Raw genomic sequence first — 24,872 nt, forward strand, 5'->3', positions numbered from 1 at the left:
GCATCTCCACCTTATACCCCATCAGTGGATGATCAACTTCTGCCAACATGTTTATAGAGTCTTTATGTGCTTATTGCTTGTATTGGAGTTCTCCAGAGAAACAAAGCCAGTAGGGTATAGATGTAGACATATGAGAGGCAATTTATTAGGGGGATTGGCTCATGTGATTATGGAGGATGGGAAGTCCCACAATATGTCATCTCCAGTCTCCAAGCTGGAGAACCAGGGGAGTCAGGAGCATGGCTGAGGCCCAGTCTGAAGGCCTGAGAACCAGGGGAGCTGCAGGTGTAGCTCTCAGTCTGAGGGTGGAAGCCTGAGAACCCGGTGTGGGCAAGGGAACCACTTACGCAAGTCCTGAAGTCTGAGTGCTGGAGAACCTGGAGCTCTGATATCCAAGGGCAGGAGAAGATGGGTGTCCCAGCCCCAGGAGAGAGACAGAGAAAATGGTGGGGAGAGAGGGAGAATTTGCCTTTCCTCTGCCTTTTTGTTCTATCCCTGCCCTCAGCCTGTTGGATGGTGTCTGTCCACACTGGCTAAGGGCATATCTGCCTTACTCAGCCCACTGATTCAAATGCCAGTCCCTTCCAGAAACACCCTCACTGACCTACCCAGAAATAATGCTCTACCAGCTGCCTGGGTATCCCTTAATCTAGTCCAGTTGACGGCTAAAATTAACCAATACATTGCTTAATTGCCTTACTCCTGACTGTGGCAAGGGAGGCATGTTGAACATATCCAGACTTTCCCACCACCCAGAAATAGCGTAGGTTTGTGTTTGCGTAAGACATTTGTATCCACGTAACTGCTCGAGAGGAAGGCTATGGACATGAGGGGTGATCTGAATCACTGTGCTGCTTCCCTGCACCCAGGGCACACTCCACCCCTAGACTCAGAGGACCATAGGCTCTGTTGACTTGGAAGCTGCTACTCAGCTAGGTCACAATAGGAGACACAAAATGAAGAGCAGTCAAGGATGCCTAGAATAATAGAGCTGGAATGAACTCCAGACGTCTCCTGATTCAACCCCTGTTTGTTATAGATGAGGCTCAGAGAGGACAAAAGAATTTCCATCATAGCATGCTGCCTCTCCTGGTGCCTTACGTGAGAAGTCAATATTGACATTTTTATTTTCTTAGCAAGGAAAGTAAAAGGAACAATGAGTCCTTTGGTCAGTATTCCTTTTTTCTACAGGAAATCAATAAAAGAAGCCAAATCGTAAATGCCAGTTTGTAGCTAAACGTGAGTTGTTTAATTAGAGAGCTGTGTGATCTCCACGAGGAGCCTTACTGATGCCCCTCTCCTCACGACACTGACAGGCACACTTCCACACCTAAGGATGCTTTCTTATCCTTAACCGATGTGAAACCTGAAGGACTGTCTGTCTTGGCCTGGCTTACCCCATGCACAGCTTCCCCAAGCCCCGGGCTGTGTGTGGAGGGCAGCTCTGCTGTATGTACAGGGCGGTGGTAGCTGCTTAAGGCCAGTAGCTTGGTAACTAAGGCACAATTTCCCCATCCATCTGCAGATTGAACAAGTGAGCCAGCTCTCTGCGCTGGTGCAAGCCCAGCTGGAGTACCACAAGCAGGCAGTCCAGATCCTGCAGCAAGTCACTGTCAGATTGGAAGAAAGGTATTTTACAGTTCCCTGCATTTCATGCATGCATTTTCTTGCTATAAAATGATACATAAAGAAGTGGAAATAATAGACTACATTTGGAGACAAACATCTGCCAGAATTCCTGCTTATCCTACACAGGCACCTTGTGGATTATATGTTTTGATTTTATTTTGTCTTGTGCTTTTTTTTTACATTGTTCTGTTGAATCTCATCTAATGTTTACAAGAGGTTGATACTCGGATTATATTTTGGCTGCTGCAGATGGGACACCAGGATACTTCTGACGATAGTGGATGCGATTTGCTGACCACATATGGTGTGTGGGTGCTAAATGCATGTCATCCTCAATCTTTTAACATCCCTGTAAGCCACGTATTCTTAGCCCTAGCTCACAGATGAGCAGACTGAGGCTCAGGGAGTTGAAGTGACTGGCTCAGGGAGGTGAAGTGACTAGCCCAGGGTCACTCATTGCTGTGACTGGGATGCACAACCAAGCATCACCTATTTGAAAGCCTGTTTCTATTCACACATTGTGTTTCTCTGAATGGTGGTAAAGTCCTCCACCCTGAGAGAGAGCTGCTTTCATGTGCCTGTTCAGCCTCGAGATGCACCTCCCAGTGGGGCTGCAGGGGTTTCCTGGGTGAATGGTGCCCCTGGAGTTGTGGGCACAGCCTGCACAGCTCTGCGGTGGCCCTGCATTATAATACGTGTTATTTTATTTGGCCAGATTAAGCAGGGTGATTTTTGATAAACATATATACCTCAGAGGATCTACCCACCTTAGCAGCCTTTACTCTTAGATCATGGCCAGGTCAGACGCTCACAGGGGATCGGATGGCTGCATTCGTAATGCAGACTCCAGTCCTACGATGCCACACTACTGGAAATGCCACCCATTTCCATTGTTTCCGTCTGGCTGGTCTCCTCTTCTCAGTGTCGTCTTTGATTAGTGCTTGGATTGAGATCTTCCTTCGGCACACCCTTGTGGAAATGTGCGTAACACTGAAGCCTCCAGAAAGATTTTAAAACCATATACTTCAAAATACTCAAGAAATAGTATGTCTTTATGCATCTGTTGAGCATAAAGGAGCCACTTTCCTTTTTCCTCTGAAATATGTTCAAAGTCAGTATCAGAAATCAGATAATGAGGCATCTTTTGACAAGTATGCTTTCATTTGTGTATTAGAGCCAGATATTCAACTTCACCTTATAGTTACCAGTAGGCAAAGAAACATGTTTTTGCAGCAGGTGGTTCAGGTCACAAATGTAAAGGTGTTTCGTTGTCAAACGTGTCAATTCACTAAAAGAAAACAGGCAATAAATTTTCTTTTTTAAAGTCAGTATCATTCAAATCACCATATCCTAAACCCTGCCCGCTCTTGTAAATCTATTGTACGTTTTGCTTATTGAATACCTGAAACTGTGGGACATAGTTGGGGGTGTGTAGAATGCATTTATTGACCATACCTTTCCGCCTTTCCTCCTGTCTTCCCTCGTTCCTTGCCCCTTGCTCCCCCCTTCCAATCTCAAACTGCTCACTTTTCTCAGAGCACATATTACCTCCTTCCCTCCTTCCAGATCTCCTCACGTTCACATGAAATTGCCTTCTTGCACATGTTCATCTGGAAACAACTCCTACATATCTTTTACCTCTTTCTTTAAACCTTCCTCAGTTTCCCCAAGGAGAGGTAGACTCCTCCCCCTCAGTCCCAGCCCGTATTCCGGTGGCACTTTGTAGGTTTCTCTATAAGAGCACTTCCTAGAATTTATGGTAATCTGTTGTTTGTGTTCTGTCTCCCCTACAGAACATAAGCTGCTTGAGGGCAAGGACTGTGTCTTAATTCATCTTTGTGTTCCTGGAACTTAGCACTATGCATATTTGCATAAAGAGCTCTGAAAAAATGAGGGAGGGAGAGAAGGGGTTGAGAGAAAGAATGAAGATAGTGAGGACATGGCTGTAGATGGACGTCTCCAATAGCAAGGACATACACATATAAGAAAACTAAGGGTCCTATTCTGATTTTCCACTCTTCATCATGGTAGATAGGTGGGCGATCCAGGCATTTCCTGAATCCTACTGCTTCTCTTTCCCCTTCTTAATTGGATACATAGTTTTTCCCCCCTTTTCTTTTCAATACAGAATAAGACAAGCTTCATCTCAGCCCAGGAGGGAGTATCAGCCTAAACCACGAATGAGCCTGGAGTTCCCAACTGGAGACAGTACTCAGCCCAACGGGGGTCTCTCCCACACGGGCACTCCCAAACCTTCAGGTAAGGAACTCAGACCTGCAGATCCCATTACAAGGGCCTTGGACACGTCTGTGGACGCTTCTCCATCAATTCTAGGAGCAATCTAGTCTGGCTGCACAGGAAACATACAGTGATACATGTCTTCCAGGATAGTTTGTCAGGTTGAAACTCTGTTAAAGGAACCCTTTTCACTTTTCTCATCCACCTTATCTTTCCCTCCTTTTCCATAAGACTTTCTTTGTGTGTCCCTTTTTCTCACACTCAGTCATCAGCACACACTAACTTCCTAACACCCAGATTTGGTTTTGATTCTCCTTTGTGGTCATAGATCCCTTTTACTTGTCAGTTTGGTGCTGGAAGTGGCATCCTTTTTCCTGGTTTTTCCCTTCCATGGATCCAGCGTGCACGAGAATGAATGGCGCTGGGCGATGTGTGCCCGTGTGCAATTCACATACAACCCACAGACAGCAGGCAGCTTCAGGAACATGTGGAGTTGGATTTCTTCAGTCACAGAAGTATATCGTTGCAGAAGAATATATTTTGAATTACAACACCTGCTAGGTTTCCTTTCCCAACCACCCCCCAAGTCCCTGACCAGTTCATCATGCTGTGGTACTGAGGTTGGTATAATAAAAGCTAAATTTTATTTTCTCTCAGGAATATTGCTGCATACCTAATAATGCATTCTTTCTGGTGTCATGATTATTCTCCACCCCCTACATGCAGATTAGACAACAGCCTATGTTTGAGACATTTCCAACTTTAACATTTATTTGGTCAAAAAGGTGGGAACTGTCTTATCCTGGATATGGATTTTAAAGATATGCAGTCTTCTTTACCTTTTATATCTTCAGTGCTTGATGCTCTACAGTAGAAAATTTTTTACCAGATGCTCTCAGGAAAATAGGAAGAAAAAAAGTGAGGTCTGAGCCAGCAGGTGGAGCTCTCTGTCTTTTGTGCTCAGAGCCTCTGTGTGTGGCATAAAAAACAGTGGCTCTCTGAAGTTAGCTGGCGACCAGGACTAGTCATCTAAATTATGTATAACTGTGCTTCTCCTTGCCCAGAAACCATCCATATATTTCACTTTTCATCTGGAGACTCATTAATTTGCTGCTGTCTCTAAATCAAAAAATAAATCATATTGTTTTCCCTCCAAGCCACCTAAAAATGGCATAGGAGCTGTGTACACTTGTCTGAGTCTATATAAATGTGTATGCATGTTATATTAATATATTTGGTCATTTAAAGTATAACCCTTTTAAGATATGATTCCATCCTTTGTTATTTTACTCAAGGTAGAGTACATTATTTTTTATATGACATAGCTCCAATGCACTACTGATATATGTAACAACTTACCAAGTATAAATTATATAATTTTTTACATAATCTCATTTAATAACCACAAAATAGGAATGCAAAGTAAGTTATTCTGTGGTTACTTCCAATGTCAAATAAAGAAACTGAGGAGTAAGTGCCTTGTGCAAGGTTATGTAGAGTTTAGAACTTGAACCCAGTGTTTTACAGTATTTTGTTTTCACCACATTACAGAAGTTTTCCAGAGGCTAGATTTATTGTTTCAAAGAGTGAAAACTGCTTTTCTGATAGTGAGCTGCTATTCTGAGGTTGCAAAGCATTGTCCCTGTAATTAACTGTGTTATTTCAAATATACAGAGATGTTAAAGTGCTAACATGAAAGAACTCTGGCCATGCTGTGTTAATAACCTAAATCATCATAAACATCTAAGCATTGGGTCTCCCATATCTGGGCATTCTCAGGAAGGCAAACCTTAATGAACTCTGTTGTATGTATCACAAGAATAGATGTGACCATTTTTCACACTGGACACAGAAACAGGAATATCCAACAACTTCCAAAAACCTGAGACAGCTCCCGAAGACTGGTATTGGGCAAGGTGCCCGTGGCCACACACGCTGGGGCCTCGCCGCAAGAGGAAGCTGCAGCAGGAAGAGGAATGAGGGAGGAAAGGAGGGGGTGCCACAGGCAGTGATGCTGTGAGTTAAATGCTCCTTGTCCTTTTGTGTCTCTCCTACTCTTGCTCCCAGGTGCCCCAATGGATCAGCCCTGCTGCCGAGCCCTGTACGACTTTGAACCTGAAAATGAAGGGGAGTTGGGTTTTAAAGAGGGTGATATCATCACTCTCACTAACCAAATTGATGAGAACTGGTATGAGGGGATGCTTCGTGGCCAGTCAGGCTTCTTCCCCATCAATTATGTGGAGATTCTGGTTGCCCTGCCCCATTAGGGTGTTACGCTGGCTGGCTCATCTCCTCTTGGCCCAGATAGTTATGGTTAAACCACTGCTTTGGTAACGCTGCTTACAACACATCCCAAGTGCAGGCTGCAGTGGTCCACGTCATCAAGCCCCACCAAGTGTCTTTGGTTGACTTGTGTGTACCTGCAAGGGTCATGGTGATGGATGGTATCTTCCTAGCCTGGTGGACATGACATATGCTTTTTAAACACCCTCTGAGACCAGCCAGTAGTCCCAGAACTGCTGTTTGCACAGTTCTCAGGAGGCTGTGGCTTCTTAGAATATGACCTTGAGCCACATCACAGAGAAACCATCCTACCGAAGATAGCGTCTATCACCCAGGGGCCGTCCCAAGGTCTCCATGCAAAGAGGAGAAAGTGCTTGCTTTCCCACTGCCCCTTCCCAAATATGTGAGTCACAGAATTGTCAAAGAAAGCCTCCCTCACCAGCAAATTGTCTTCTGGTCTGAATGAATTTGTCTCTTGATGCTATCAATAGAAAAATGTTGACTGTGGGTTGAAAGCATTCTCTGAAAACAGTCATATTTGTTCCCCACCCTCATACCTATTTCTGAGGTCCAGCCAGTTTTCTTCCCTCCTTGCTATTAAAGCCAGAGGGGCGATTCCAACTGATTTTTAAGTAAGACAGCAATCAGCACGTTGTGGGAGGGGCTGAAAAGAGGAAATTCTCCGTTATGTGGAATCGGGACGAAATCTGGTGTCTAAGCTTAAATTTCTTGCTGTATAGAAACTATGTATGTGCTTAGGCCATTTCTGAGGGGTTCAGCGAAGGGGAACAGATATCTTCACTTTAGTATTATTTGTAAGTTACATGTTTCATGAATCCATTTGGCAGAGACGCAAGGGGAAAAACACTAGTAACCATTTTCCCACTAGTTCACAGACCAAGAAACAGTATCTTTTCTTTCCACTTTTACTTTGTGTTCTTTGAACATCGTTTGTGCATATTCTGCCCTCAATGAGGACCAAATAAAGATGATTTTTGTGCTTAGCAGCTTAAGATATGTGGCTGCATATGCAAAACTCTTTCCCAATTCGGTCGTTACTTTTTCTTCACTCCCTTCTCTTCCATCTTCATTTTGTGTGTACAGTGCCGTGTGTATACTTACCAGTGTTTTTTTTTGTTTTGTTTTGTTTTGTTTTGTTTTGTTTTTTTGTATGAGCCATGAAAGTCCTGTTAGGTATTCAGAGTTCTATTTATCTAGCTGTACAGGCTCTTTCAGAGGTGTAATGTGCTGCTTCCGATGTGCCACCTGCAGTAGTGGATCCTGTGGAGTGAAAGGCAAATCTTACTGCTTATTGTATAAACTCTTACCATGGGAAGCATCGCTGTTTCCAATAAACATTGCTAAAGACAGAACCAAAGGCTCCGCTCCTTCATTTTGTGTCAGTTCTTTGGGTCTGACGATGGGTGGATTAGGATTCATTTCCGTCTCCATTGCCTTCTGATGCAACCAAACCAGACCTCTCTCTCTCTCTGTACGTAGGAAAAGTCCAAACAGCAAGGAGCGAGCTAGCCTGGACAGTGGCAACTTCTTGGTAACCCCAGGAAGGAGGAGAATTTGGGAAAGAAGATAAGAAAGTGGGGAGAAGAGGTCTTCTAAAAGTTAAATGAGATCGCAACGGTGATAACATCAGAGAATATAACATTAGGAGGAGTGAATAAAACATATCATTTCAACCAGTCTTTTGTTTTCTTTCATACTTGAAGAGGAAGCAATAGACGTGGAAATACAGTTCGGTCAAAAGCCAGCATTCCTTTCTCGTGATGTGTGTGTGGGGGGTGCGGGTGGTGGGTGGGAGCAGAGGAGCAGCGCACACTCAGTGTATTTCCCAAGCTCCTAAGTAAGAGGGTAAACACGCTGTTTCTGTATTAGGTACCTTTCTATTCTTTTATGCTAATGACAGTAGTTCAGATTTTCTAATCTAACATGAATAGTTTTAATATACTAAGTTTTATATGTGAACTAGTCTAACATGAGAATAATTTTGCTAGCTGCATGAGCTCTAGAGTATTACAGATCAATTCTTTAAACCAGTTTTAAAAATAAATTACCAATGACATTGTGAATGTAGAAAATCAAGAATCCAAAGGTAAGCTATTAGAATAAATAAGTGAATTTAATGGGATTACTAGATATAAGATGAATATATAAAAATCTTTTATTTCTGTATACCAATAACTAGAAAATGCAATTTTTAAAAAATGTTTACAAAGACATCAAAAACTCAAACCCATAGATATAAATCTAGCAAGATTGTACAATATCTCTCCATAGTAAATTGTAAAACATGTTTGAGAAAACGAGATCTTAGTAAGTGAATAGATGTTGTTTATTTACGGATCAGAAAACTCAGTCTTGTAAAGGTATCATTTTTTTCCCCAAAATTAGCTGTCAAGTCAGTGCAGTTTGAACCAAAATCTCAGGAAGTTTATTTCTGTATGGGTTTAGGAATTCACAAGTTCAGTTTTCTAAGCCTATTGTAAAATTTATGTGGAAAAGCAAAGGGTTATTTTTATTTGAAGAATAAAAACTCTTTCTATAGATAAAACATTATAAAGTTATAGTAATTAAGATAGTATGCTATTGGCACGGCGCTGTGGCTCACACCTATGATTCCAGCTCTTTGGGAGGCCGAGGTGGGAGGATCGCTTGAGGCCAAGAGTTTAAGACCAGCCTGAGCAAGAGTGAGATACCGTCTCTACAAAAAACTTTACAAAAATTAGCCACGCATGGTGGCATACACCTATAATCCCAGCTATGTGAGAGACTGTGAGATGGGAGGATCTCTTGAGCCCAGGAGTTTGAGGTTACAGTGAGAATGGTTGGGCTACTATGCTCCAGCCTGGATGGTAGAGCAAGACCCTGTCTCTAAAAACAAGAAAAAAAATTTTTAAGTATACTATTGATGCTCTGATAGAATAGATGATCTGTATAGAATAGCAAGTCTGGAAAGAGACATACAGGCATTCAGCCTATTTGAACCAAAAGTATTCCATTATCTTTAATTCCATTATCATTCCTATCAACCATATCTGTTTAATATTAGTTCCATAACCCCAAAGGAAAACTAACATCAAGACCCTGCACCAGTACCGTAATCTCATTATGAGTCAATATCAAATGAAACAGAAGTGTCATGACCACAGATTCCAGGAAGAACTTTATTTAAAGGAGTCTTTTGGAGACCATTACTAATGCACTTACCAGATTCAGTACCATTTGAATTCTTTTATTTCTGTTGACATACAGTAAATACCTTATTACAAAACCTTAAATATACAAAAACATGGAACTCCGTGGACCATCACTGAAAGTTGACCTTACCCAACTTGTTCTTCTGAGTCTAATCACAGGAACAAACTGTCTGAAGTGGAAACAGAAGCAGAACTAAATTAAACGGAACTAAAATGGTAAATAAGTTCAGTGGGGCAATTGTTTCTTTTTATTTTTCTAATAGGTTCAATAGATCTTAAAGAGAATATTCTAGGAAAATAGTTGTTTTCGCTTAGTTTCGTTGGGCTATAAGGAAGTAGACACTAAGAGTGATATGACCAAGAATGGAAATTTCCCTGGGACTGTGTATAGTATACAACATATATTCTGGACTGTGCTAAGTCCTATTCTGCATACATTGTTTAGGAATCAGGATCATCCTAAGGCTTTGTTTTCAAGACAGCTTCTAGTGTTCTGGATGGAACTATGTGGGCACTTTTTTCCCCACTGAGATAGCAGGAAATGCTGCGTGGGCGCTATTCGAGCCTGAGTTTCATTAGCCAGGTTAAGAGTTACTGCTTCACTCGCAGGCTGCCTTTCCTGCCACGGGGATGGGGAGGGGATGTAGGAGGGACTTCATGCTGAACAAGGAGGCAGCCAAAGCCCCATTAGGTCTGGGTGGTGGCTGGTGAAGACTTGTGGTGCTGCCAGGACATACCAGCGATTTCTAGGCCCACCTATTGGGGACCTGTTATAAGCACCCAGGTTAAAGGAGCTGTCAAGGAGAAGAACAAAGCTATTTTTTAAGGGCCCATTGAATGTTAACCACTTAAAGATCAGGCAGTTGAATGTCACTCAGCTATCACATGCGTCTAAGTGATGGCAGCCTTCCACTTAGGGCAGGGGACAACTGTAATTCTTGACAGGAATGGAGCACGTTGTCAGCTTTGGAAGCAAAAGAGTGGAGAAGAGCATCTCAATACCATTTTCTCAGAAAGGAAAGTGAAGACAGTGATTCACTAGAGTTTGGGAAAAGGCCAGAGAATCCATTTTTAAAAAGCTCCACCAGTGATTTTTATGTGCATCTCTTATCAAAACATCTGCGTCTATCAGGATTCATGGAGATAAGAAATCAGGAAGGGACTTAGAGTCTCCTAAACTTACCTGATGATAACAGTCACCTGGGATAACTGCACAAATTGCATTTTGAGGCTCTCATTCCAGCGGCTCAATCAGAATTGCCCACAGGCCTAAAAGTTGTTATTTACCATCAGAAAAGTTTAAGAAAAAATCTACAGTGCATCTAAAATTCTGCAATGCATCAGAATCGCCTGGGTCTTGTTAAAACAGATGCCTGGGCACCAGTCCAGGTATTCTCATTCAATAGGTCTGGAGCGGGGCCCAAGAATGTGCATTTCTGACAAGTTCCATAATGATGTTGCTGGTCCCTGGACCACACTTGGAGTATTGCTGCTCCAGCAAGTAAATTTCTTAGGAAGAGCCAGCTGTTTCCGATGTTTAGACCCTGCCTTTGGTCTTGAGAATGATGAGAGAGCATAGGCACATCGTTCGGTTATTTTCCCCAACTAAATTGTTCTTTGCACTCATTGAATAGAGCTTGTGGAGAACGATGGCTTGGGGAAAGCCAGGCATTTTTGCAGACTAGAGAAGTCCCACTTGGGTTGTGCTCTGGTGGCTGCGTAAAACATGCCCTGGAGAGTCTGCATCAGTATTGGTAGCAAACTTCCCAAGCGACTCCCAGATTCAGACAAGTTGGGGAAGCACTTGTCTATATATATTAATTTGTCTTAAATAAGCAGCCAACTGCTCACCAACTTTTTCTTATTTACTATTTTTGCTTTAAGACATTTACTGATTGATTCAATAACATTTGACACATGTGTTTCCACTCTCAGCAAGATCTTGAAAATCCAGGACATCCTGGTGTTTTTTCCAACTTTGCTGATGACATAAAAGACACATTAAATGCGCTGACTTGGAATTCCCACCTTCATCCTGGTCATTTATGTTTTGCTGCTCACTTATGTCTTGTGAGGGAATCAGAGAGGAGTGTCTACAGTTAGACCCAAACTCCTCAGATGAGGCTGCTCTAAGAGCTTTTGCTTTTCTTAGATCAACGGGTTTCACACTTGAGTTCCTATCAGAATCCCGAGGGGCACGTACTGAAGTGCAGATTCCTGGGTCCCGACACCAGAGATTAGGATACTGTTGTCTAGAGTGGGGCCAGGATCTGTGTGTTTAACAGGCATCCTGCCCACCCCATAGTTCTTTGCATCTTGAAGGCCACATTCTGAGTTCAGACTTGGGAGTTCTTGATTTGTGACTACCACAGAAGAGGATCCGTTAATAGACATAGGTTGGCAACCAGCAAGGGGAAAGGAGGAACCAGCTTCCTCCCGCCTTGTAATGCTTCCCTTGAAGAAACAGGCAGTTAAAAGTATTGCAGAATGTGCAGGTTAACACCTGGCATCAGCGGTAACACAGCCTTTTCTCTTGATTCTTCTTTTCCGGAATATCAGAAGATCTGAGTTTGTTACATACGAAGTAGGGATGGGAGGAGGAAGACTGTTCATGAGTCTGGGGAAACCTGGACTGACTGCTTCACCATGCCCAATCGTCAAAATGTTGGTGCCATCTGTTGTATATTGCCTTTTATGTTCTTTTTTCTTTTTCTTTTTCCTAGTTTCATGGGACCTGGATTGCCCTCTGCTGGTCAAAAAATATATATTTTTTAATCAGTTAAAAATCGGACAGATTTGCATGGTTATTTTATAATCATGCACCTAAGCAGAGCATAAGATCCCCCTTTGTCCCATGGCATGCTGCTCTGGCCACTCCTCTTCTAAACAGTCATCTTTAGCAAGTCTGGGTGTCAGGTTGATAATATGTGATCTTAAGGAAGAGAACCAAGTTTCTGCTCTTCTAATAAGAAAACACGATTAGGGATCATCTGGTACAGTTGCCCAGTTCAGACACAAGTGACCGGCAAGTTGGAATGGCTGTGTGTACGCAGTATAAGAATTACCCGGACTGAGTTGCCTGATGCAGTGTAGCTCTGCAGTCTCACTCAGCTTTCAGAAACTAAGCTAAAAAGGACATTCTCGGTCACAGGATTTCACCTTGGACAGCAGCCATCTTCAGAGACAGTGATAAAAGTTACAAAGTATTAACAGTGTTCTTACCAGTAATTTTTTCAGGTACAATTTACATACGATAAAGTTTGCTCATTTGAAATGTACAGTTTAAGGCCGGGCGCGGTGGCTCACGCCTGTAATCCTAGCACTCTGGGAGGCCGAGGTGGGTGGATCGTTTGAGCTCAGGAGTTCGAGACCAGCCTGAGCAAGAGCGAGACCCCATCTCTACTAAAAATAGAAAGAAATTATATAGACAGCTAAAAATATATGTAGAAAAAATTAGCCGGGCATGGTGGCACATGCCTGTAGTCCCAGCTACTCGGGAGGCTGAGACAGGAGGATCCTTTGAGCTCAGAAGTTTGAGGTTGCTGTGAGCTACGCCACGGCACTCACTCCAGCCTGGGCAACAGAGTGAGACTCTGTCTCAAAAAAAAAAAAAAAAAAAAAAAAAAAAAAAGAAATGTACAGTTTAATGGTTTTCAGTCAATATATAGAATTGTGCAATCATCACTGAAATCCAGTGGTTAGAACATTTTCATCACCCCCCCCTCCCCCCGCCCCTGGCCCATACACACAGTGTGCCGATTTGCAGTCAGTCCCTGCTTCTACCTGCGTCTCCAGGCAGCCACTAATTTGTAAGTAATGTTTTAAAGTACAAAAATGGAGACATTTTAGTTAAGTGGAAAATCTAATGGTTTAGTTGATAAATGGTACTGGCATAATTGGATATCCAACTGGAAAAATATTTAACATGCTCACTTCCATGAATCTTCTCAACACTTCCTTAGTGCTGTGCAAGGTAGCGCCAGCATCTCTGGCTTGTTTACTTCGGGCTATCACCACATCCAAGCTTCAAGGAACTCTCCCAGCAACATGTCAGGCCTGGCTCCAGGTGTTGAGTGCTGAGTCACAGGAGAGTCCTCCCGTGTCAGGAATTCTTCCCTGATTCAGCCTTACATTCCTCACATCCATCCCCATTTTAGCACTTGGGGGTCACTCCCAGTAGTCTCCCTCAGTTCCTGGTGGTACGTGTTCACCTACTCTTCCTTCAGTGCATAGACCATTTCTCCAGAGCAGGCAGTGTGTGCCCCTGCCCTGGGTGTCTGGAGCTGTGACACTTTATCAGCCAAGAGGCAGGTGAAGTCTCTGCAGTCTCCAAGCAAGGGGAAGCTGTTCTCCAGCAAAGTGGAGGAAAGTTTTGCCCCTTTCAGATGGGATGTTCCCGGGGAATCCAAGACTTCAAGATTCTTAGCCTCGTCCCCCTAGACAGCTCCATCACTGTTTTCTGTGTCCCATTCTTCCTGACTCTGACAGAGAACTGTCAAGACTGTGTATTCCATTTTATACATTTTATTGCCTCCTTGACAGGTTCTGAGCTTGATTTCTAACATAGTCTTTCCTGCAGCTGCAGAAAGTAAGGGTCTCCTAGCACTTCCCTAGAGGTCTTTTGGTTTTCACAGCTTATGGTGGACTGACCTATAGCTATCATTTTCTTTTTTCAAGATAAAGCAATTATCAAATTGGTCAACGTCACAAACCTTATAATTACTACTGTCCTGTACTGTCCGAGTTCCATGTCTCACTCTTCACCTCCCACCTGCACCTAATCCTAACCACCACAGGAAAAAGTTGATCATTGTGATGCTGTGTCCCTCAATGGCCACCGTAAATGGTGTTCTTATTGCCATGTTACTGGTTGGTAACCAGCCCCAAAACCCATTCTGAGTATTTGCGTTTTAGGGCCATTTTCAGTACTTTCTTAGTTTGGGCCCCCAACAGGCAGAGCTGAGATAAAGGCTTGCATGTGAGTAGATTTTTTTTTTTTTTTTAACTGACCCCAAGAAGGAGATAATTGGCACAGGGAAGCCAAATAGCCAACAAAGGAACATTTTTGAGGTATCCTCCTGCTTTGCAAATAGTACTTCTCCCTACTGGAATCTACTGAGGAGAAATGCGTATGCACTTGGGGAATGGAAGGGGGAAGCATTCATCTACTGACTCCCGTCCCACACACTTCTGGGTTTCACGTGGCTGCATACATGAGTGGATTCCCAGGAAGTGAGGTAGGAAGCCTTAACCCAGAGCAAAGCACTGTCTAACTGCATCTGCGCAAGCAAGTCAAAATGTGCATGGATGTGGGTGCTGAAGTTTTGGCTGGAGCAAGAAGTAGGGCCAAGAGGACGTTGAAGTAACGCACACTGTGCACTCCCCTTCACCATGCAGCTTCTGCACAGTCCCTTTCTGCCTTTCTCTCCCCAGATTTTGCAGCTCCTGTTATAGTCAAGGATGTTTATCACATCAGGGGGAACCCCTCACCTGGAGGAAGTGTATTTTTACAGGCATCTTGTGAGCTCCTGAGCCAGCTCACTGAGCTTCCCCCTTGCACAGCTTCTTCCTGTGTAGCTGCTGCACCTCATTTGGCTACTTTGGGTAGCCCTTAGAAGTTTTTTGAGCCTGAAGATTTTTTCTCGCTCTCCTAGCTTTGCTCAAAATGGCATTGTCCCTTCTGATTTTGTTTCTATTAATCTTGTTTTGTATGACATCCTAGAAGAGAAGTGGGAAATTTCTGTCATGCTGCCATGTTCTTACCAGAATTCCTACTCCAATCCTTTTAATCACAAGGAGATGGAAGTGTTGGGAGAGACAAGTCAGAAGGTTTTACTCTCCTCTCTGTTCCTGTCCACTCAAGGCCAAACACTATTCAGATATCCGCTCTGTTGATTGTAGCCTCCTGCTGAAGCCAGGATGTGTCCATCATCTTCACAATCCCACCCCCAAAGCTGGTGAGGCACCCTTGATGACTGTGGACACAGAGCTGTTTTGTCTGCACACACAGCTAAAGCCTCTGCGGTGGCCACCAGGTGAGTATTTTGCGGGAGAAGGAGTACGTGTTCTGACATCTTCTACTATTTTTCCTCAGGGTAGAAATTAAAGGCCCCTGGTGCTATCTAATTGTCACTCTCTTACCTCATTTGTGGCACATAGCTCCCTGTCCCAGGAAAGGACTCGAATGCTTCAAGTATCTTGCTTAAAAATCTATAGGCAACAGTCTGTTAATCCCATTTGCTTCACCGGAGGAAGAGATATTCCCAAGGGTTTTCATAGCTGCTTGACCTATATTATCTCATTTAATCCACACAACAAACCCAAGAGAAAGATGTCGATTTTATATGCAAAGGAACTGAGGCTCAGAATTCTAGCACCTTTTTTTGACTCCAAAACTCATGCTCTCTTTGCACTATAGTAGATAGCATTTCAAATAACTAATATTGGTGGATGAGGAACACAAGTCCCCAAGTTCAAAACACATGACCCTCCCCTCTCCCCACCATTAAATATTTCTGTTATGTTGGGTAAATTATTTAACTCTCTGTGCTTCCTTTTCTTTAACTGTAAAAATGGGGATATAATAGTACCTACCTAATTGTTATGGCAGGTTGTTAGGAATTAAATAAGTTAATATATGAGAAATGTTTACAATAGCATAAGACACAGTGGGTTCACAGACTCCTGCTCCAAAGTCTGGGACATTTCTGAAATGGTCATTTAAGTCAGTGGGAAAATGGGTTGCATTTTCCAAAATGCTCTTTTCAGCAATGATAGCATTGAATAGTGACAATTTGTGGCTTTCTAAAATTCGGAGACTGCAACCAATGTAGAATAATGCAAATTCATTTATTATAGAATAATTCAAATTCAGACCAGGGAAAGAGCAGGAGCTCATAAGGTTGGAGCCAAAGGGACTTTAAAGATTGGAAGAGGTAAACTGGGGAGACCAAATAAATGGAGACCGAGCAAGACAAGCCTATGAGGCTTAGTAATGGGTCCAGCTCATAACTGTCCTGCATAGTATAGTAGTGAACATCCTGGTTGTAAATGACAGTGACCTAACACACTAAAACAAAAACAAAAAAAAAGAATGAGTTGGTACATGTAATGGGCAAGCTCAAGGATGGAGCTCACTTCAGGCAAGACTAGATCTAGGGGCTCAAGCAAAGTCATTGGAGCTTATTGCTCTTTAAAAAAAAAAAAAAAAAAATCTCAGCTGTGCTTGTTTCCACTTGTCTTAATGTTTTGGCTTAATTCTGTCCTGCCACAGACAACTCTTTGCACATCATGGGAAAGATGATTGCTGACAGATGCAAGTCTTTATCCTTATAGGAAGAGGGGCCCTTTCTCTCCAATATCCCAATAGGAAAATCTCATGGAAGAAGCCCAATTAGCCCTGCTTGGATCTGTGTCCTTGGGCCCGTCACTATGGTTAGGTGGACAGGGCCTCATGACAGTCCCAGCCTTGGTCAGTAAGAGACGCAAGGCTTTAGGCTGGAGACACAGCAGCTCCCACATTGAAAGAGGACTGCTGGACAGACAATAATCAATTGATGTCCATCCTGCCCCTTGTATCCAATCTCAGGCTCTCTCAATTGTTCTCCTCCTCTTTCCCCTCCAGTCTAGGTACAAACTGGCTTCTGGCTTTTGGTTTATCTTTTACAATAGCATCTGTCCTTAGACTTAATGTTTATATACATGATCCCCTGACTCTTGACTCTTTGCTGCACCTCAAGGATTGCGGTTCAGATATGCTCTACCACTCTTTCTGCTTTGGACGACTACCCAGCCCTAAAGACCCAACTCCTAGCACCAGTTTCACCTTTCCAGTCTCCTTGAGCTTCACAGAACTAGAGATGTTGTGTGACATCAGGGTTGTATTTAGAGCTTATGTCGCCAGTAGTAAGTAGTAAGGCTCCAGTTTATATAAATGCACTGAAAGAACTGAGAGGTGGGATCTCAAGAATATTAGAGTAGAAGGAGGAGAAGCATTGGAGTAGGAGGTAGGACCTGAGGACAAACAGTGTATCAGAGTAAGAGCATTGCTATAGCTCAAGTCCTGGGAAACTGTTGGGCTTTGAGGTTAAAGGGAGCAGGATCACTCCAGGGTCAATCAGAAACATGGGGCATCTTTAATTTCCTTTTATGTGGGGAAGGGTTGATATGTCTCTTAAGAATCTATTGGTTGCTTCTCCATGTCTTTCTTTTTTTCTTGCAATTTGTTGAAGATACAAGATTATTCATTCTGTAGAATGTGCCACAGTCTGGCACACTTATTGTGCCACTTATTGTATCCCCATGGTATTGTTTTACTTGTTCCTAACGTTCTCTCTGTTTCCAATAGTTTGATAGTTAGATCTAGGGAAGTGCCTTGAGTTTTTAGCAAGTTTTTACCTCTTTCATAGTGTGTTCTTCCATCAGGAGGCGTTTAATCTTTGATAATGTATCTTTTTGTGATTTTGGCAGCCATTGATGGTCATTCCTTAGATGCATTAATTTGTTAGGAGTTACAAAGTAATTATATTTTAATTTTATCATTCCTTCATTTATTGGCTAAAATACTTGTATACAGAGAAACTTCCTTTTGTCTGCTACTTGTTTTTCAGTGGTACAATCTATATAGGAAAGGCAAGATAAAATCATGATTTTTTTCTTCAATTTTCCTATTTTCAAAACAGAATTAATTCACTAGCATCTCCAATGGTGACCAATAATTTTCTTAAAGTATCATTATGAACTCATGGGTGTAAACATATCTAATATGTTTTTCTCCATTGGAGTCCTCCTGATTGATATTCAAATTGTCCCTGTTTGGCCAGTGTGAATCCATTCAAGTTGAATTATAAGCCCTTTGGATACAACTCTATGTGTCTCTTCTAACTTCCTTGCTTTCTGGTGAGATGAGAGGTACCAGCCTCCTCTGGTAGGTTTCTTGTCCCAGAACTGGAATCGGACATTTCTTCATGGAGTTCTGGTTCTGTTAGGCAGGAGATAGAATTTTAAGACCATACCCTAGGTGCTAGGGGGTTATTTTATTTTCTGAATTTATAGGAATGCTAATATATTCAATTATAATCTATAAAAGTAATATATAATCTCTGATTTACTAATTCCATGAAAAGGCTGTATGAATTTTCAGAAAATTTTCACGGTATGTTTGGCAACATAGATATGTTTAAATAGTTTTGTGGACTCCCCACCCCCCCTGCCCCTCCTTATCTCCTCTTAGGAGCTGAGGCTGAGATCCAACAAAAGGCCTGGGGAACTGCTTTCACGTGAGATATGCTAAATGAACAGAGAAATCAAACTGTGCTTTCAAATATAAGCCTAAAATTGAAGTCACTGGGCCAGATGCTTCAAATGTCGGTCATTGATTTGTGTGAGCAAGCTGTTTCTCACATGGGCAGCCCTATGTATTATAATAGGCCTCCGGAGAACTAGCAGCGAGGATTTATTTATTTAATGAAGGTTAAACATTCACCCAAGCAATGTGGGATGCCAGCTGGTGGGAAAACTATCACATAGGCTGAAAAGGCCCTATCATCCAATCTGCATGTTCTTAGTGCAGGTGAGCTGCGCAGAAAACTCAATTTAAAGCTCAGTGTGCTTTATCTCAGTTCAGCTAGTTGTTAATCATAACGTTCAGCTTCACCATGCTGGGAGAGCTAGATATGATTATTTCCACCATGGGGGCATTCCTACCAGGAGGTCTGGAATGCACTTTTGCACTAGTCAAGCTCCCCCTTCCCTGGACATGGCTGGAGACCCTCCAGGTTGTGTAAAGAGCACGACTCCTCTTTATAAATGAGTTAACACCACCACCTCCCCTGCTGTCTTAGAAATATGGTGTTTTATGCGTTTTTATGATGCAAGTCAACTAGAGGGTCCTAGAATATTTAGCTGAAGGAATTCTTGCTTGCTTTGCACTCAGCATTTGTTTAAATGCATGAAGACTTTAGCCTTGTCCACACATCTGAAGAGGTTTGTTGACTTTGGTTTCCAAAGTTGATGCACTTCATTCCAACTTAAAGATGGGCAGTGGAATATTCAGTCAGAAGGAACACCTGACTCACAGAGCTGATTGCTGGGTGAGAACAATAGATTACAGTTGCATGTTTGCGTATCTGATCATCAGATAAGGCTAAGGATATGGAGTGACTAAATCCAATTGGTGGTCTGACCCTGAGATAGTGTGACATTGTGTCATTTTCTGGCTAATATTAAAGCAATGCAAATCTTAAGTGGTGCCAATATCATGTTTTAAAGTCTCTCTAGCAAGTACAAGCATGAGAAGGCATATCTGTGTGATATTTTTTACTGAGGAGTTTGGCTACAGGCTTTTGTCTCTGGAGGAACACAGAACTTTCTTTCACTTCTCCTCTATGGTGGAGAGGGAGTTTATTTGGGTTAAAAAGTGATACAATTAGGCCACCATTTGTAGGAGTGGAATGAGTTTCTGTAGGAGGGGGTTAGAGGTGGAAAGGAAAGGGGAATTCTGACCACTAATGGGGACTCAGTGGTAGTACCCGGGGGTGCTGGGGTGACATGTGAGTCTCATAATGCTGACTCCCCAGGCCGTGGGCTCCCACTCTCCCCCAGAGCAGGTCAGTCCTTGCAGGCTGGAAGACAGAGCATCTCTGTGGTAACACCGGAGTGTCCAACCAGATGTTTTAGTTCTGCGCTAGGACCTTTGCATGATCCTTGGGAGGTACGAGAACCCCAGTATTAATGGGGATTGAATTTTCCACCAAAAATCTGGATTTAATTTGTTTTTGAAGGAACTGTGATCTGAATTTATTTGCAAGGACCATGCCTACAACTGTCCCTGAAACCTCAGGGATCTCATCCACCAGTTGTCACCCGTCTCCCCTCTCATCCCTCTGACCCGCTGCCTCTGCTGGTTCTTTCCCTGCAATGTGTAGTGTAAATATATTCAAATGTCTCGTATCTTGAAAAGATACACTGCCCCATGCACTCCCTACCTATCCTTCAGTCTTCCTCCTTCCTTTCTCAGGCATCTTCTTGCAAGAAGAATCTACTTTTGTCATATCCACTTCATCTCTTCAACTTAACTGACTCTGACTTCTGTACTCAGAGCTCTGCAGAATCACTTGGTTAAGATCACCAGGGTGTCCTTTTCCGACCCTATTTCACTCATCTCCTCTGAAGTAGGAAGTTTCCCTCTGGAAACTTTGTGGGGTGTTTTTTTTTTTTTTTTTGCCATTGGAGATATTTCATCCTTTGCTTTCTCCCTTTGCTATTTCATCATCTCTATGTGGCTTTTCTTCCTGTCTGTCCATGAGTCTTGGTCATTGTGATGTGAGGGCTTTCCCTAACCCTCTTTTCTTCTCTCTCTCTCTCTCTCTCTCTCTCTGTCATTTATATATGTGTATTCCAAAAAGGCTAACCAGATCTACTTTCATATCTTTAGTTACCTTGTTCATATTGCTATATCAAAAATCTTTGTCTTAAGTCCAGATTTTCTGGTTTCCATGTATAAAATTCAAGTGCCCACTGGACATCTCCATGTGGCTCCTCAAACCCAGTGTGTAAACAGAATTCATCATTTCCATCCCATTCTAAATCTGTTGTTTCTCCTAAATTCTGTATATCAAGAAGTGGCCCATCCGCCTACCTCGTTATTCACGCCCCAAACTTGGGATTCATTCTTGTCTCCTCCCTTCATCTCATCTTCCAGTTTCCCCCAGAATGACCAAACCTTGTCCATCTTACTCTCTAAATATTTATTTCTCCCTTCTGTTTCATTCGTAGGTCAGGCTCTAATCTCTCCCTGTCTCCCTCCATGCCTCCTTACGCCATTATAAGTATCTATTTGGTCTTCTTGCCTCTTGTCTTGCTCTCTTTTGATTCATTATCTGATTGTTTTCAGCCTGATCTTTCTGAAATGCAAATTCCATTGCATTACAACCTTCCTCAAAGTCACCCACTGGTTCCTCATGTCATAGAATGTGAGCATATCAATGAGTGTGTTTGGCTACAAATACCAGAATGCTTAATTAACCAAGAGTGACTTAAGCCATAAGGGTTATTTTTTTTCTCTCATAAAAAGAAGTCCAGAGACAGGTGGTTCCAGGTGTGGTTCAGTAGCTCTGGGATGTCATCAAGGACTGCCATCTTCACAGGGTGTGCAATGCTCCGTTTCATGGTCACCAGATAGCTGCAACAGCAACAAGGACCACATCTTTACGTGACAGCTTTGACAAGCACATTGAAAGTGGTGGGTTCTCTTCATGGGTGTCTCCTCTTGTATCATCAAAGAAACTCTATTTTGGCCACCTTCCTAGCAAATGTCCCCTTCTCTCTGTTTGGCCAGGATTGGGTCACATGGCTATCTCTCGCCATAAAGCAGCTGAGAAAATCTGTACCTGGTACTTTAGCCACTAACATGAAAGCAGACCAGAAGGAAAAACAAGTCAGGGAATGGTTGCTGTGTAGGCAGCCAAAAGTAATTGTCCTAAATTTCAGCTCCTGGAGTCCCTAAACACAGTCTCTCTCACATCTATGCCTCTCTGTCTGTGGACCCATCACCTGGAATGTAACTCCCCATGTACACACCCCTCCTTTCACCTGGCTGACTCCTTCCGCTTTGTCAAGCCTCAGCGCAGGCATTACCCCAGACCCCGACGTGCTGGACTACATGTCCATCTTGTGTTCTAGATTGCATTGTTTATCCTACTCTATTGTAATGCCACATATCTGTTTCTCATATTAATCTTCAACCCCCTTGAAAATAGAAACTGAGTCTTTCCCCTATGATAGCCACAGACCATTTTCTTTGAAGGGACTATTTCTTTTTAGTAAGTGCATTAATAGATTAGAATATAAAGCTGCTTCCTCTCTGTGATGTTTTTCCCCATGGTTTTGTTAGCTACCAATGGCCAGTAGAGGGCACTCTGGCCTTTGGCTACAGTGCCCTTTGGAGGCAGTTTGGTTCCTGTAGCATTGTCTGCGTTTATTTTTACTTGCTTCGAAAGAAGTACTGATTTTGAGTATTTTAATCAAAGGACTGAACTCATGCATTAGTTATTTAAAGTTATATTTTGTTTGTATAATGCATCCAAGGAATATATTGAGCTCATTCAGAGTTGGGGCGTACCTCCACTTAGTCTTCTGAAGTTTGTTGCTAAAATGATGCAGACTGTAAATTCCCCTCCGTAGGCAGAGTGGCTGCAGCTGCTGAGTTCTTGAAAGGCGCTAAAGTGGTTGCTCTGAAGAGCATAATCTGGTGTCTTGAAAATACTAACTTTTCACCTGCTTCAAAGCCTGTTATTTCCTCACTGTGTGGGAAATCAGGACAGTTTGGCCTCGGAAGTTGGAGGGGAAAGAGGAGTGTTATTTCAGAAATGGAGAGGGAATGAATCTGGGATTAGGAAGTGAGGATAGTGTATCATTCACTCACTGGTTTAGTCTTTCATGCATTTGATAAATATTTGAGAACCTATCATGTGCTGGTACTATTCTAGGTATTGGGTCACAGCAGTGAAATTAAACATTAAGTCTATGACTTCACGGAGCTTACATTCCAGGAAAGGAGACAAATAAATATATAATAACAGGAAAACTCCTCTGAAAAAAACTAAGGCATAATAAGGGGTTGGGGGTATGGGGAGGGTGCTGTTTCAGATACGTGCCACAGAAGGAAGAATGTTCTAGGCAGAGGGTTCAGCAAGTGCAAAGACCCAAACCAAGAGAGTGCCTGGCATGTTCAAGGGATCACAGAGGGCTCCAGGAGCTGGAGCAGGGGCATGGGGTGGGCGGGTGGCAGGTAAGGCGGGAGAAGTAGCGCAGTGGATGAGGGGGGCCTGGATGGTCCTGGTGAGGAATGGGGTTTTCTTCTCGGTGTGCTAGGAAGCTGTGGGAGGACTGTGAGCAGAGACTGACTTGATCTAATTTATTTAAAAAGAAAATCCCGTTGACTGTGGGAGAGGGTGGTCAGCCGTGGACGCAGGCTGCGTGGCCAGGTGGCTAGTGCAGGGTCCAGGCCACAGGCACTGGTGCCCCGGCCGTAAGAGGATTTGAATATAACGCCGCTTCATGTTTGTAGGAAGTAGAGAAGTGGCACGTAGTGCTCAAATGAGGCTTCACTGGAAAGATTTTAAAGATTGAGTTGCCAGGATTTTCAATGGATTATACAAAGGGCATGAGAGAAAGGGAGTTGCCAAATCCAGAGCTTCAATTGTTTTTCTTTCCTGAGGGTGCAGTTGAAACAGAGGCTGAACCAGCCATCCACCTGACACTCTTTTGACTCCTAACACTAAGCCTAGCACTGAACAAATGTTGTTTACGCTGTTAACAATGAGGACCTGTGATTTCAAACAGCAGGACTACAGAATGGAGGCTTCCTTCACTGCCCTGTGATTGACAGTGTCCGTTAGTCAGCTTCAGGTGATCTGCAGGTGCAACACAAGCACCAGGCACCTGCTCATGCTTTTAGTGTCCTGTGTCCGCCTCCTACCTCCACTTTGTTTCTACTCTTTTATCTGGAATGACAGCACTTTATTTTGTTAGCTGAAGCATTAAAGAAAATTTTCTGTCCCTTCCGAGAAAGTGCAATGAAACCTCAGTGTGGCATTTGTTCTTACTTCAAGACAGGTTGGCAAAACCCCTTGGTCTGGGCTGATGCTGCTGCTTTTGGGTCCTGTGCCTGTACTTCAGTGAGCTGCCACCAAGCGGCGCCTGCAAAGCACAACAGCTAGCCGCCCAGGCTTGGGTAACAGAGCTGGCAGGAGTAGAATGCAAAATCCAGTCACGTCTTTTATATAAAAAGAACTTGCAGTTTATGGCTATGAACTTCATTAAGAATTATGCCTAATAACTTGGAAAGAGTATTTGCATAGGAATTCATAATGAAAAAGCCTGTCATTTCGATGTTTCCTGCGTCTCTCACCTTCTCTGCTGCGCTGCCTGTTTGGGGTACCCCCGCCCCATGTCTCCCTCCTCAAGAGGAGCCTCCTAATTGCAGTCCCTGACCCTCACCTCTGTCACCCAGTCCTTCTTTCTTTTTTTAAACCCCACGGTGATCTTTCTAAATCACAGGTTTGATAATACCACTCTCCCCCTCAAAGTTTTTGCTCCCACTGTCTACAGAATAAAGCGTGAACTTTAACGTCCTTCATAATCTGGGCCCAACATGCCTTTACATTTGCATTTTCTCCCCACCCCGTCTTGTCTTTTCAACCCTGTGTTCTACTGACATTGGACACACTCGGGATTCCTTTAGTACAAATGTAAATTCAAGCCTTTGCTTTTCTCTGTGCTGCTCCTCCTTTCTGGAATTCTCTTTCTTTTTTTCCCTGGGAAACTCCTTACTGATCTGTCAATCTCATCTGAAAGCACCTCCTCTGTAAGAGCGCACGCAGCCTCCCCACATCCGATCCTCTCTGCTGCCACAGCGATCTTTAAGACCTCATGTGCCCCTGTTATAGTGCAGCTAATAACCAAAGCTTTTATTTGTTAAGGGATTTCTGTGTGCCAGGATGCCTTTAA

At 43.1% G+C, this 24,872-nt stretch overlaps 1 protein-coding gene across 1 annotated transcript in view; it reads left to right on the forward strand.

The window, feature by feature from the left end:
• Positions 1-6,134, forward strand: part of SH3GL2 (SH3 domain containing GRB2 like 2, endophilin A1) — a 38,772-nt gene extending 32,638 nt beyond the window's left edge. The window contains exons 6-8 of the mRNA XM_069474225.1: positions 1,526-1,629; positions 3,758-3,888; positions 5,935-6,134. Coding sequence (XP_069330326.1) covers positions 1,526-1,629; positions 3,758-3,888; positions 5,935-6,134 — 435 coding nt within the window. The remainder of the gene's footprint in view (positions 1-1,525; positions 1,630-3,757; positions 3,889-5,934) is intronic.
• Positions 6,135-24,872: the final 18,738 nt, after the last annotated feature.

This window comes from Eulemur rufifrons, chromosome 7, assembly GCF_041146395.1.
Source record: "Eulemur rufifrons isolate Redbay chromosome 7, OSU_ERuf_1, whole genome shotgun sequence".
In the NCBI taxonomy this organism is placed as follows: Eukaryota; Metazoa; Chordata; class Mammalia; order Primates; family Lemuridae; genus Eulemur; species Eulemur rufifrons.